Source organism: Physella acuta, unplaced genomic scaffold, assembly GCF_028476545.2.
Source record: "Physella acuta isolate Inbredline_101_S28 unplaced genomic scaffold, ASM2847654v3 ptg001453l, whole genome shotgun sequence".
NCBI classification, from domain to species: Eukaryota; Metazoa; Mollusca; class Gastropoda; family Physidae; genus Physella; species Physella acuta.
This window is the reverse complement of record NW_026732968.1, coordinates 46495-59900: the sequence shown is the minus strand read 5'-3', so window position 1 is coordinate 59900 and position 13406 is coordinate 46495. Positions and strand designations below refer to the sequence as shown.

At 39.0% G+C, this 13406-nt stretch overlaps 1 protein-coding gene across 2 annotated transcripts in view; it reads right to left on the bottom strand.

Annotated features, from left to right (window-relative positions):
- Positions 1 to 5253: 5253 nt before the first annotated feature.
- LOC131928009 (uncharacterized) overlaps positions 5254 to 13406 on the bottom strand; it is a 48759-nt gene continuing 40606 nt past the window's right edge. For both annotated transcript variants that reach the window (XM_059283889.1, XM_059283888.1), the window contains one exon: positions 5254 to 12849. In XM_059283889.1, the coding sequence (XP_059139872.1) occupies positions 10363 to 12849 (2487 nt within the window). In that variant the 3' untranslated portion in view covers positions 5254 to 10362. The remainder of the gene's footprint in view (positions 12850 to 13406) is intronic.

The window sequence follows — 13406 nt, the reverse complement described above, 5'->3', positions numbered from 1 at the left end:
CCTGATGTTTACTACTCGCAGCCTGTCTGTCTGTCCGTCAGACAGATAGACTGCAAGTGATTGGGTGGGTGGGTTGGGGAACCAATACTGTTTTGATTTGGTTCTTTGTTGTTTGCTTGTAGATTTGGATCAATACAATTGTACATAGAGAAATAAAAAAACTGTTTTTATAGAGTTGTACACACCATGCTATAGATTTGTTACCAGCTGGTCAATGTTGATTTCTTGTTATTTTGTTGTATGCTGTAGTGCATGTTAGGTGACCTGACACCATTGGTGGCTGATCTACCAATGGTGGTGTCACCTGTCACCCCAGGTGGCTGGATTGTTAAACACCAGCAATAAAACATTTTGGTCAAATATTATTTTATATTTAACAGAAGTAAAGAAGAAAATGCTTTGCTATTATGAACAAGTCCCATGAAAATTGTGGATTAAGTGTTTGAAAAATGAAAAGTAAATTGTCTTGAGAGTATTGTGAAAGCGTGAGTGCTAATTTACCCCACGAGGAAATAGAAACATAATTTAAAAATCTGATGGTGCTGTTTGATAGTCTATTTTTATTGACCTTGCCATGATAATAAAACTTGAAGAAATGTGCTGTGAGTAAAATGTTGATGTTGAAGTTTGAGTTGTTGTAAGGCAGAGTTCCTGTAAACTTAGCAGCTGTACCCTCCAGCAGTTTTTGTCTAGATGTTAAAAGATGCTAACAGAACATGGTGCTCTCTGTGTTATGAGGCCTGTACTTCCTACACTTGTCATTAAAGCCCTGTTCTCATTAGCTACATACAGGAGATTCTATGGAATCTTTAGAGCAAGAGAATGTTGTATGACCAGTCTCAAAGGTTTCCTCACAGCTAAGGTTCCCCTCACCTTATTGATGTTAAAAAAAAACAATACATTGAACATGTTCATTCAGTTTTTAATTGTTTTTAATTATTTTTTAAATAGAGAAAAAATATTTTGTTTCGGAAAAAAATTTTTTTATATTTTACATGTTCAATCCCACAAAAAAATTAAATTGAAATTATTTTTTTTTATTTGATTTTAAAAAAATTTATCTAGCTAATATTGTTGATGAAGTTGATGTGAAATCAGATGCTTAGAAAGAAGCCAAATTTCCACAAACATACTATGGGTAACAGTTGCTATGCACATGATGCATTAGTATATGTTTATAAGAAGCTGTCCAAACAGTGAAGATGAAAATAACATCCCACACATTTGATGTGAGCTAGGATTTTAATTCAAATGTCATATGAATGTTTTTGTAATCCAAGAGCTTAATTCAAATGTCATGTGTATGTGTGAGCTAGGAGCTTAATTCAAATGTCATGCGTATGTGTGAGCTAGGAGCTTAATTCAAATGTGTTCTTTTTTTTTCTGTGAATTGCTAGCATTACCAGCATTTGGTGTTGCTTGATTTGATAGAGATGTGTCTGTCATGTTGATTTCAATCTCCCGTTATAAATTATGGAACTCATTAAATTTGTTACATCATCTACATTGTAATATATACACACATTGTTAAATATGTTAGAATGTTGACATTGTAACATAAAACTGTTGTCAAATGTTAGAACTTGTGTACATTTTCAACTCTACTAACTATAATAACTATACTAGCAGGTCATAACTCGTCTAAATTAGAACGTGTTTGTGTTTTAATATAGCGGTCACCACATGATTCATCATCTGTTAAATATGTGCGCCTATTACCTTCCTAATAGCATCACACGATTGTGGCATGAGGTGTCACCTTTTATATGGTGACACCACATAAAGAAAAGTGCTACATTCATTTACTGACAAAATACTGTTTTATTTTACTGAAATAAATAGGGGGGGGGGGAATGGTTGACACCATACCGAGTGATACCACCATCTCTAGCACTTTCATTTCCTACCATCCCAACCCCAGGAGTTGTCAGCTCACAAATGTGTCCTACCCATCTTTAAATTATAAATAGAAACATTTGTGAATATGGTTTCAGAACTTTGAATGTATTATGAGGTTTGAAGTTATTATGGAGATGGAAGCAACATTTGCCAAGTTAGAATAGCATCATTTTTTTTGTTCAAACACTATAATAAATATACACATTTTTGTTACCATTGAATGTCTTATAAAAACCTTTATAAGTCCATATATAAAAGTCCACAGTCAAGAATTGATGGTCTGTTGTAATAAGTCAGTAATTAATTTATCACTGAGCATGTTGAGCTGGCTTACAAGTCCTTGACTAACACATATCACTTGCCTTATCTCCTGTGTTTTGATTGGTGGTCCAGATTTTAGACAGTGATAATGTTTGACATGTTACCTATGATTAGCTTCAGGTGTAAAACTATTGACCGCAGCACTAAAGGTGATGAACTCGCTTAGTTAAGGCTTTGAATTTTGCCTTAAACATATCTGGAGTCCACCAGCTCTTGCACAAGCCTGTGGTGTTGTTGTGTGAATGGTGTGATTGTGTACGTTCTACCTTGTTGCTGTGGTGTAGTTGTGTGACTGATGTAGGATGCTGAGTGTAGTGTAGGTGCGGCCTGTAATGTACTTGTGTGGATGGTGTAGTTTTGTGAATGATGTACTTGTGTGAATGGTGTGGTTGAGTGAATGATGTACTTGTGTAAATGGTGTAGGTGTGTGATTGATGTAGGATGCTGTGAATGTTGTGTTTGCAGCCTTGTTGCTGTGGGAAGCAGGTCTTCCACCAGCAAGTATACATGAACCAAACTGGCTTGTGCATTTACACATTGTTTATTTTCATCAGTCATACCTGGACACCCAACTTTATTGTTCACTCCCCTGATGTATTATGTCCCCTTGTTGCATCTGATTTGATACTGTACCTGAAGCCCTGAGTTCACTGTAGCAACATATCAGCTAGCAAATGGTTTTTGATCCAATCGTCCAAATATACCCTTGTTCATACTGTGCACATATCATCCATGTTGCACTTTACCCATTTTTTAAGCATGTTTTTAATGTTGACTATTCACATGACTCAATAGTTATTTTTCTAAAACCAAATAAAATGTGTTATTAGAATCAATATGTATTTTAATCAAATATTAATTTTTTTTTACTGCATAAAAAAATTGTATAGTTTTTATTCAGGTAAAAATATTTGAATTCAATATTTCAATGAAGTCGGTAACCTTGATCAGATTAATTTAATCAATTGTTTTATCATTAATGGATGAATGGTCTTTGCTTCAATTTGTCTGCACTATACACATGTTAGGTGTACATTAGACCATTCAGCTGCAGGTGGCGGCCACTATTGTTCACATGACCACCACAAGATAGCTCATAGAATAACAAACTAACTTGCTTCAGTCTTGTTTTAACACTAGATGACATGTTCTCTCTGATAGCTTGTTATAACCATTGTTGTTTACCTTACGGAGTTGAAGAAATTCCAGTCCAGTTTGTGATGGATTCATTTACTAGCAGTTTTTATTTTTTTTTATTGATGGGACACATATCTGCCCGGGTCTTTTCAAGAAAAATCAATTGTACATATCTGTGCTGTATAAAACAAATTAGAATGTCTGTCACTCTCTTGTTATACATAAGTTGGACATTGTTGCTGTCATGTTACAATTAGAATTCATGATGTTTCTGTTTCACCTAAACTTGTGCAGCTTTTCTGTTTTTTCTAGGTAGACCATAGTATTTAAAGAAAATAAATATTTCTATTAGTATAATATGTGCCAGTTTAAGGCTGAACAGAAAGATGTCAATGTCACTCTAAATGACATGAATGTCATAAAATGTTGAACAAATTTTAAGGTGAAATTGATGAAAAATAAAAATGCTGACAAAGAAATTGTATAAAACTCACTTAAAATTATTGTTATATACCAGAGTTGTCCTATCTTAAGTTGTCTATTTCTGGTTGCACCATCCTTGCTCTGCCCACCTCCCTTAACTGTGCAAACTTTAGGTGGCAGGGAAAATGTCCACAATAAACTGAACAGGTGATGAAATGTTGGAACAGAAAATAAACTCAGTGTTCAATGTTCATGCTTTTTTGTTGTTTTTATTTTTTAATTTATATAATTACATTTTATTTTTTAAATTGGGGGTTCTTTGAAGATGAAGGGCCCTGTGACCTACTTTAAGCATGTGGATACAGTCTGTGACCTACAATAAAGTGGTCAGTACATCCAGAATGATGCATGTTCTTGTGACCTATTTAATATGGTTAGTACATCTTTGATTATGTAGGTCAGGGGTCGGCAACCTTTTGAGACGGAAGAGCCAAAAGTTACAATTTTCAAAATTTCCCAGCTTTTAAAGAGCCACAACCATTTTTATTTTAATATTATGATCTTTGATTAGGATTAGGTAGGCCTATATATATATATATATATATATATATATATATCAATGTATGTAAGTGTGTGTGTGTCTGTCTTTTATTCATTATTACAACTTTCATCCGATGGCCATGAAACTTTAGGAAGCTGTTGAGAATACTCATGGGGAGATATTTGCGAAAATAAAATGTCAAAGTATTGCAGACTAATATTTTTATTAGTTTCAGGAAGAAAATAAAATAATTATTAATATTTGTCCATGGAACTGAAGAGCCGCACCTCGACATCAAAAGAGCCGCATGCGGCTCGCGAGCCGCAGGTTGCCGACCCCTGATGTAGGTCCTTCTGACCAAGGTTAATCATGTGGACAGCACATCATGTATGATGCAGTCTGACTCTTGGCCTGATTGTGTTTAAAATGTCTTCTCCAATTAATTGGCTTATGATTTTATTCTTCCCATATCTTGTTTTCTTTACATAAATAAACAATATCGTATGGATCAGAAGGTGTGGGCATGGTCGAGTCGGTAAAGTTCATGGTTGCTAAAACCAAAGTCTCGAGTTCGAACCCCCGGGCAGATGAGGCTCGTCTTCTAGGAGAGACAACTCCAAAATCAAACAACTGCTGCCTTGTAGTTTGTTCTTGGTCGGACAAAGGCTATGGAAGCAAATCCAAAAAGAAAAACACGCTGAAATAGTCAATGGCCTCAATGGCGCATAACCAGTTGACACGTATACTTGTGTTGGAAAGGGGTCTGCGTGGTTGAATCGGTAAAGCTCTTGGTTGCTAAACCAAAAAGTCTCGAGTTCGATCACTTCCAACACTAAAAATTAAGAACGAAGAAGAAGTAGTATGGATCACAGCAAGAAGGATGAAAATTTTTTCACCAAACACAAGAACTAGACAAACAAATAAAATTCATATTGAGCATTTACAATAAGAATTTATTTCCAGCATAAAGGAGGTGTTTCATGTGATATAAATAATGACAAAAAAGTGCTTCATTTTACAGTTGGCATAAGTTAACAACAAACAAAAAAACAATGTATTTATTCACAGCGCTCAATAATTTAGTGGCTGTCAAATGTTGAAACAGGTGCAGGGTTGACTCCTAGAGTCTTCAAGTTGTAAAATTGGAAGATTTTGTGTGAAATGTAAAACAGCTTGTTGGGTTCAATGTGTGGGGCAGAAAAGTGAGGTTAATGATGAATTCAGATACTGTGAGCTAACTGAACTGGAGTTTATTCAAGAAATGTTTTTGGTATTTGCAAAATAATTCTATTTAAGATATTCATAGAATAAATGAAACAAATTTGTTTTCAAATTTACCATAGGAAATAGAATAAGTTAAAAACTGTTTGGCATATAAATTGTGTATCTTTTTAAAAAATCTATTACTATGATTTTGAAAATGATTTAAAGAGTAAAAAAAAAAAACAGCTAAAACAAGAAATAAAATCATCTAAGAGTTTTTCAATCTAAAAATTTCAAATAAAAATAAAAGTTAAAAATGTTTAAGAAATCTGCCCAAAATGTTACATCCATTTTGAAAATAAAAATTATGTAAATAATAAGAGGAAATATACAGTGGATTTTAAATTAGGAATAATCAGTTGGTGCATACAATCTAAGTCCAACTGATATTCCCTGATACTAATCAATCCTATGTTACTAATTACTGTGTGGCTATGTCTGGGTCATAAAGTGTGTCAATGGGTCATGTGTTGACTTAAGTTGTACATCTATATAACCTCATTATTTTTGGTCAAGAAGTCAAGTACATTTTACTAATTGAGGAGTATAAAGGTGTGTGTAAAAGAATTTCAACCAAATGTGCATGATTTTGATGACATTGGACCATCAGATGTGGAGGTTCTTACACATTGAACACACACAATTTTACACACTCAACACATTACCTTGTGTAGGCATCAACAACTTTAACCACAAAATATTTCATCCATTGAAACAAAATTCTAACAGCTGTTAAGTTAAAAAAATAACTGTTACAAGTTTACTGATAAACAGCACATAGCCCGTGGACATGATTGTCATTTGTTTTAAAATACACTATTCTAGTTAACAAGTGAAAGTTTTGATTTTCCTGTAAGGAATCAAACGTCATAAACAGTGTTTACTGTGAAAGGTGAAGGAAAGCAAACTAATAAGCCTAGTGAAAAATTCCCCATAAAAATCACAAACTTTGTTTACCAGTATCTGAATTGTTTGAGCATTTGCTTCCACAGTTCATGATGTTAAGCTAATCTTTGGTCTAGAAACTCACTCACACATTAGAAAACACCAAACTGAATTATTGCAACATTACCCACTATCTTTTGTTTATAATTTAAAGTCAAGAACAGTAACTCAGACGACAAGCCCCTGACACTGTTTAACATTTGGTTGCACAATTGCTACACCACAAACACCCACATGAATTATAAAAACCTTTATCACGAAATGTATGTAAGTATATCAACAATGCCGTCTCATTCAGCACAGAAAAAATAAACCAATGGACAGAGCATGTAAAGAATGCAATCAGACATGCAATACAAGTGCTCACATGCAACAAACATGCTGCTCTTTTCATCCACAATGTAAATTGTCAGGGAGAAACAGGATTCGGCTAAGAAAGCCAATTTCGTAAATTTAAAAAAACATTTTTCTAAAATTTAAGTTAATTAAAATTTAATAACCTAATTTTTTAGCATGGGTATTTATTTATAGGCACAGAAAAGAATACAATAACCGTCGGTATAGAAGCTAACATGTATATCAGATTCTACAAAACCAGACAAAGAACTAGCACTTCTACAGTCTTACTCCAACATTGCAATGAATGCTTGTAAAACTGACTAAGACTAAAGCAATATAATACAGCGGCAACTAGAATATACCAACACAAAATCACCAGCCTAAAGAAGACAAGAACTACAGGTCAAATGTACTTACAAAACACAAATCTTAGTTCAAAGAAAACAATTCAACATGCTATCACCTTCAACAGCATACAATAATTATCAAATGTGATCAGTGTTGCTAGGAGATCCACCAGCAAAAAATGTTACAAAAAAAAATCCTATCTTGGGTATAGATGAAATCTACAAGGACAAACAAAGGACCTATGGGCAGAGAATGATGCCACAAAAATTGACAGGAAATATTCTCTAACCCAAATAAATTGAAACTCTCCTGTATAAAAGAGCTGTGTGGAAAGTTGAAATACATTCCTGTGATCAAGCCACTGGGGTCTAGCTTTCATTATTCAAATGTTGCCTGCTACGAAGGGTTCAAGGACACCGTGTCACTGACATAGTAAACCACAGGTCACTAGAGAGATGGGAATGCTCAGATTTTTACCTAGGTGGACCACATGTGTGAATTAAGTAGACAGCCAATCACTCAATATCTAAGATGATCCTAGTATTATGTTCATCAAATGTGTTATGCTAATTGGGTTTTTTAAACTAACCTATATTTCTTACTTATGACAATGAACTTGATTTTCTCTATAACAAGCACATTTTTAGATCCAACTGTAACTATCCCTCTTAGAATACCCACCTCGCTCAAACTGTAAGTATCCCTCTTAAAAAACCCACCTAGTTCTGATCAGATCTTTATGATCCTGTACAATCAAAAAGTTACAATTAAAATCTAAAAAAAAATATGATATATTAACAAAGAGTATAAAACTTACAAGATTAACACAATACCACAATCTCATAGGATAAATCTCCCCATATCACATCCTACAATAAAATTACTTCCATACTCCTTATATTATCACTACAATTCCGTATCATTTGTTACTTTAGATAAGTTTAAAAAGTAGCCATCACTAGTATGAATCAACAGTTGGGGACGAGTACTTGATTGGACTAGCATAGTGAAATCACAGAGTTCAGTATATGTAAAAAGTCTATCACAAAGAGTGTAGCAACAATCAATGTTTGACCACAGCATTCCTTCAGTTGTTTGACCACAGCATTCCTTCAGTTGTTTGACCACAGCATTCCTTCAGTTGTTTGACCACAGCATTCCTTCAGTTGTTTGACCACAGCATTCCTTCAGTTGTTTGACCACAGCATTCCTTCAGTTGTTTGACCACAGCATTCCTTCAGTTGTTTGACCACAGCATTCCTTCAGTTGTTTGACCACAGCATTCCTTCAGTTGTTTGACCACAGCATTCCTTCAGTTGTTTGACCACAGCATTCCTTCAGTTGTTTGACCACAGCATTCCTTCAGTTACCATCTACCAGAGAGGTGTCAACTTACAATTTACACACTGCTGGCCAAATGTGTTAGCTCACATCAGAGGGTGTGGTCAGTTACCATCTACCAGAGAGGTGTCAACTTACAATTTACACACTGCTGGCCAAATGTGTTAGCTCACATCAGAGGGTGTGGTCAGTTACCATCTACCAGAGAGGTGTCAACTTACAATTTACACACTGCTGGCCAAATGTGTTAGCTCACATCAGAGGGTGTGGTCAGTTACCATCTACCAGAGAGGTGTCAACTTACAATTTACACACTGCTGGCCAAATGTGTTAGCTCACATCAGAGGGTGTGGTCAGTTACCATCTACCAGAGAGGTGTCAACTTACAATTTACACACTGCTGGCCAAATGTGTTAGCTCACATCAGAGGGTGTGGTCAGTTACCATCTACCAGAGAGGTGTCAACTTACAATTTACACACTGCTGGCCAAATGTGTTAGCTCACATCATCAAAGGGTGTGGTCAGTTACCATCTACCAGAGAGGTGTCAACTTACAATTTACACACTGCTGGCCAAATGTGTTAGCTCACATCATCAAAGGGTGTGGTCAGTTACCATCTACCAGAGAGGTGTCAACTTACAATTTACACACTGCTGGCCAAATGTGTTAGCTCACATCATCAAAGGGTGTGGTCAGTTACCATCTACCAGAGAGGTGTCAACTTACATTCTGGACAATTTACAGAGGGCTGGCCAAATGTGTTGGGGCTGACATCATCAGATGATGTGACCAGGAGAGACACTGTAGGCCAACATGTACCTAAATCTAAGGCCCTGACCTCTATCAGACAATAACATCAAGCATGACACAAGAATATAATCCAGTAAGACCTAGTTATGTAAGGCAATAAAAATGTGCCAGACCAACACATTCAACTGACCACAGCCAATCACCTAGTTAAGCATCACATGCCAGCCCCCAGAATTTTTTTTTTAAAGTAAATAATTGTATTAGTACTATTAGTCACAAATACTATAATTTATTACCAATTTTAAAAACAAAACAAATCCTCTATACCAGCTGCATATATAATTTTTTCCCTGAAGTAGTCAACTTGTATCCTAATCCTAGAGAGTCAAGAATTAACCCACTACTAGTCAAGTCAAAGATATTTCTCTCATGTTAAGATAAACCCCCATAGAATCACAAAATAAAATCTGAGGACAGCCTACAGAAAATTAACCACACATCACACCAACAGCCAACAAAAAAACACCAACTTTTGATTTACTGTAAGAGCCTCAGTTTTCTCAAAAGTAAAAGTTGATAGATTTAGCTCAATGAAAGTTGATAGATTTAGCTGTAGATTAAAGTTGATAAGACTTAGGTCTTGCTAACAGTTGATGGATTTAGCTCTAGATTTGAAATTGATACAACTCAAATCTTGCTAACAGTTGATAAACTAAGCTTGTTCTGTATGTGCTACACTGTGTAAAAAAAGGAGTCTAGTTATGACAAGCTACTTAAGGTATCTAGTGTTGACATCTTTGGTTCATATGGCCAAATAAATAAAAACAGATGGTCATCTGATGATGGTCATCTGATGATCATGAATGGTTCTTCTAATCCATGAGTAGTAACGAAGATGTTTATAAACAAACCTCCAAGAGTAGAGACCCAGGCGTGAAATACACTTGACGTTGGAGGAACCTATCACCCATGCAAGTCAAGATTGTAACTGTCAGGAAAGAATAACAAATCGTCTTTGTTTATCAACAAGCTAATCCTAGTCTTCAACAGAATTCAATTATTGACACAGGCCATTAGGTGATTGCACAACTTGGCATACTCCAAGTTGTTGCCAGATAACTTGCGCACTTGCAGGCCAGGCACGTGGCCGTCCATCCCGCTGCAGACTTCCAGCTCCATCTGCAGGTCGCTGTGACCGTTGAGTTTGAAGGAGGTGTCGGAACACTGGTAGTCCACCTGGGGGCAGATAGAGTCCAGTGCGGCCTTGACGGCCTGGAGCACGTCCTCCACACTTTTACGCTGGGTCGTCTTGATCTCCAGGAGGATGGAGGACATGTTGTCTGCACTGTGGGGGGAGATGTCCTGCTCCATTTCTGAATGTCCTGAGTCTGTGTTACATATGGAAGGACGGGGTGTGTTGGTGGGGGTGGGGAACGGGGATGTGGCAGGGGAGTAGCAGCCGTAGGTTGGGGAGGACGAGGAGGGGGAGGCTCCGACGGAGGGAAAAAGTGGGGAGGATGGACGCGAGGAGGAGTATACAGCTGTTACAGAGGAGGTGATCTGGGGAGGAGACGGTGAGGGGGAGAGGGAGTTGTGAGGTGACGCTGACCGCTGGTGAGGGCTGGGTGGCATGTGTGAGGGTGAGGGGGGCGAGGATGTGATCGTTGGCACAGGTGAGGTCGCAGGGGAGCACACCTTTGATGACGGAGAGGAATGTGGCAGAATGGTCATGGAATGTTCACAGGGAAATGAAGGATCCTCCGGGCCTGTCCTGCTGCCCTCACCATAGGGGTCTGCTATAAAACAGGTGGGTGAAACAGTCCGTCCTGACAGCAGGGGGATGGGCATTGTTTTATAACTGCTAGCGTAGTGCTTGTGGCCACCTATCAAACACAGCGGACTGTAAGGGTCCCTGGACTGGCTGTACCCCATCATGTAAGAATAGTAAGACGTAGGGCTGTACAGGTCACAAGCAGAATCCGAATGCTGCACTGGAGTGTTGTGGTGGTGGTGGTGGTGATGGTGGGAATGTTGATGGTAGCCGCTGGAGTGCCGGCGCAGCCAGGACGCGGATGATCTGTGCCGCATGGCTGAGCCGGACCCCGAGGGTGAGATTGAGGAAGAAAACAAAGGTGATCTGGACACGGCGCTGCTGGAGAGCGCTGGAGGTGCATACGGCATGAAGGATGAGGTGGAGGAGGTGGGCGAGGACGGGCTCCTGCTCCCTGGGATGCTGGCCAGGTTGGTGTTGATCCACGAGGGGTTGAAGAGCTGCTTCAGCTTCTGCTGACGCTGCTGTTGGTGGTAATGCTGGGAGGCTGTGGTGGAGCCGGCGTTTGACATGGACACATCCACATGGGTCAGGTGACCGGTCAGTGAATTCCTGGGACTCTCCAGCCTCTCCTCCACCATGTCGCTGGGGTCAGTGGTGATGACGTCAGTCACATGACCCTGCGCGTCCGTGATGCTTATTTGAGGATTTCCTATATAGTGTCTCTTTTTCGCACTGCGGCGTTTCTTATGTTGTTCAAGTCTATGGGCTATCTGCTCGGGTGAGGGGGGCTCTTGAAAGTACTGGTCAAGCTCCGAGGATGAGGTTGGGGTCAGGGGTAGGTGACCAGCCACTTTAATATCAGCTTCAGCCATCTCTTCATCATCATCAACACGACCTTCAGCACCATTGTCCATGGCATCAGCCGCATCTTCCCTGATCATCTGAAGGTTCTGGAAGCTTGTGGGAGGCGATGACCTCTGTATAGTTTGTGTGTAGTTCTGCAGCAGGTTGCTGTAGCCCACACTCCCTGCTCCTATCTGTGGGGGTGAGTCTGAGCTTCGGATCAGACGACCTGTGCTGGGACCAGAACTGCCAATATCCCCCAAGTAACTGCTCTGACCTGAGGCTACAGCTGGGCCAGTTGGCAGACGGGCAGGGCTCTGTAAAGTCTGGAGCAGCTTGGAGAAGTTCTCTGGGGGGGTGTCGGACCCTGACTGCAGGCCCTGCATCATCTGGCTGAAGCTGAGGGCGGGGATGGAGCCTGGCTCAGCGTTGACGCACTGCGGGAGTGTTTGTGGGGAGGAGCCTCTGGAGGTGACAGGTCGGCCGGAGGTCAAGCTCCCCGGGGGTGTTGAAGCTGATTGAGGACATCCAGTGTTGGGGGGAGGTCCAGGGCTGGAGACCACGGGCAGGCCAGATGTTATCCCTCCCCCCATGGGTTTGGTGTAGCCTCCCATCTGATGGGGAATACCGCAAGATATTCCCCCTATTTGGTGGGGTAATCCGGACACAATGCCTCGACTAGGAGGGACCCGTGTGATTGGAATGCCTGAGGTTATCCCCCCTGAGAGGAGGGGAGGCGACGCCCTCTGCAGGCCTGTAGGGGTGGGCGAGGAGGAAGGTGATCCACCGGACGCCATTTGGTGAAGCTGTAGCTGCTGGAGCTGTTGGTACAACAACGCAGACTGGACATCAGGTGAGAGCGGCCTGGAGCTGACAAAGGCTGAAGGTGGAGGGGAGGGGGTGGGGGAGACACATATTGTACTCTGAAACAGAAAACAAAGCGAGAATTAACATATAATTCATTTGTTATACAACACTTATTGTCATCTAGTATTTTAAAAAAACTAGGGTTAATAAAAAAAGTTTAAATTAAAATTTAACAGTGAGTTGGAAAACTAGTTAATAACAAAAATCATCTTTTAATGATCAAAACAGGAGTGGTCAAATAAATTGTAAGGTCACTTCATATTTGAACTATCAGCTAAACCAGAAAATTAAAGGAATTAGCATGTAGCAACATATAACTACATACTGATGTAAAAAGACTGAGATCTGATTGTAATCATGTTTCAAAGCATGGTACGTACAGGCACCAAACCAAAAAATAATGGATTAATTGGGATAATGGATATGCATGATTCATACTATATCTGCTCTGACAAGACTTCATTCTCTATACTCATGTAAAAAATTTTATTTTTTGAAAATCTTTAAATTTCTATCAATTTTTAATTATTATTTTGGGAATAAATAAAATTATTATTATGGAATCCATTATAAAGACTATCTACAACTGACAGTGAAATGGTAAAGCAACTGT